Genomic DNA, 1,317 nt, shown 5'->3' on the forward strand with positions numbered 1-1,317 from the left:
GGCGTCAAAATCTTTCAAATACTATTTTAATAGTTCACTCTAAGTTCATTTATAAGATAGTTCCAAGAACATGGAAATGGGAAAAAAAAAGTTATGCATGGTTGGTACAATGTACAGTGAAAAGCACATGCAACACTCTTTTCATGGCTGAAGACCTCAACAGAATCATGGTTCGTTAGCTCTGGGGATTGCTCAACTGTCAAGGCCAACTACCGCATGAGGATCGATGGTGACGGTTAGAAAGATACCGCAAAATAAAATAAAATAAAATAAACGTATGCTAATTGTAAGTAATCCTTGCTTAATTAGATATTATTTGCAACTATTATAAGTATAGGAACCTAACAAAAAAATTTAGGGAAACTATATGCCTCAATACAACTCAACAAGAATATAAGAAACCAGGCTCATATAAGATGGAAACAAGAACATTAGAGTAACTAACTATTGAATAGTAGTAGTCTTCAACAAAATTTTCTTCCTTAGAGTGAATGAAGACGGGAAAGTAATAAATGGATAAATAACTCACTAAATTAAAGACTACTTTCTACCACTACCTACACCTCCTAAAGGTAAAATCATCAATTTTCAGATCAAGGGGTGTCACAGCCAATAATAGCATTTATATGTATCCCAACCAATCCAAGATGTTAGCCTATACCACCAGTTATATGAACCTCTATCACCTTGAGAACCGGGAATGTACAAATCGCCACGCAGACTAGGTCTTCATAACCATCAGCGAATAACCGAGTTCAAATTAGCTTTGCTGGTTTGCTGCATTCTTCTGTCCTTGGGGTCGTGCAATCCGCCATTACACCTGGTTATTCAGAGGAAAAAGTTATATTACGGTAGCAAACCTGTTTAATACAAACTCGGAAGACAGCAACCTTACTATTACCCCGAGGCGCATGAGATATAGCTAATATGCAATGAAATCAACAAAGGAAAACATAATCCGGCTTTTCATGTGTGATAAACAAACAAGTAATAAAACAGAAAACGATCCATCTTGGGTTAGATGATCTCGCTTTAACAGAAATAATTGAAATGAAGAAGAGTATTATATTTCAGTAATCCGGATGGGAAGGAACTTAAATTATGACTTCTTTCCAAGATAGAGGTCTGTTGGTCAAACACACATTTCCAACCATTACAAGATCCAATTATTATACTATTGCTAGTTAATTATTAGTAGGTCTATTGCTTGACTTCTTTATTTTTCAGTGCCCTATTTCAATGATAAAGAAGTAAATATTTGATCGCTCTCGAACGCTTAATCTATTGATTCGGGGCAAGCCAAACAGAATAAACAGG

The 1,317-nt window shown here is 35.5% G+C and overlaps 1 protein-coding gene across 2 annotated transcripts in view; it reads right to left on the reverse strand.

Moving 5' to 3' along the window:
• LOC107634676 (tip elongation aberrant protein 1) overlaps window positions 393–1,317 on the reverse strand; it is a 5,962-nt gene continuing 5,037 nt past the window's right edge. For both annotated transcript variants that reach the window (XM_021124112.1, XM_016338107.2), the window contains exon 11: window positions 393–843. In XM_021124112.1, coding sequence (XP_020979771.1) covers window positions 815–843 — 29 coding nt within the window. In that variant the 3' untranslated portion in view covers window positions 393–814. The remainder of the gene's footprint in view (window positions 844–1,317) is intronic.

This window comes from Arachis ipaensis, chromosome B01 (genome assembly GCF_000816755.2).
Source record: "Arachis ipaensis cultivar K30076 chromosome B01, Araip1.1, whole genome shotgun sequence".
NCBI classification, from domain to species: Eukaryota; Viridiplantae; Streptophyta; class Magnoliopsida; order Fabales; family Fabaceae; genus Arachis; species Arachis ipaensis.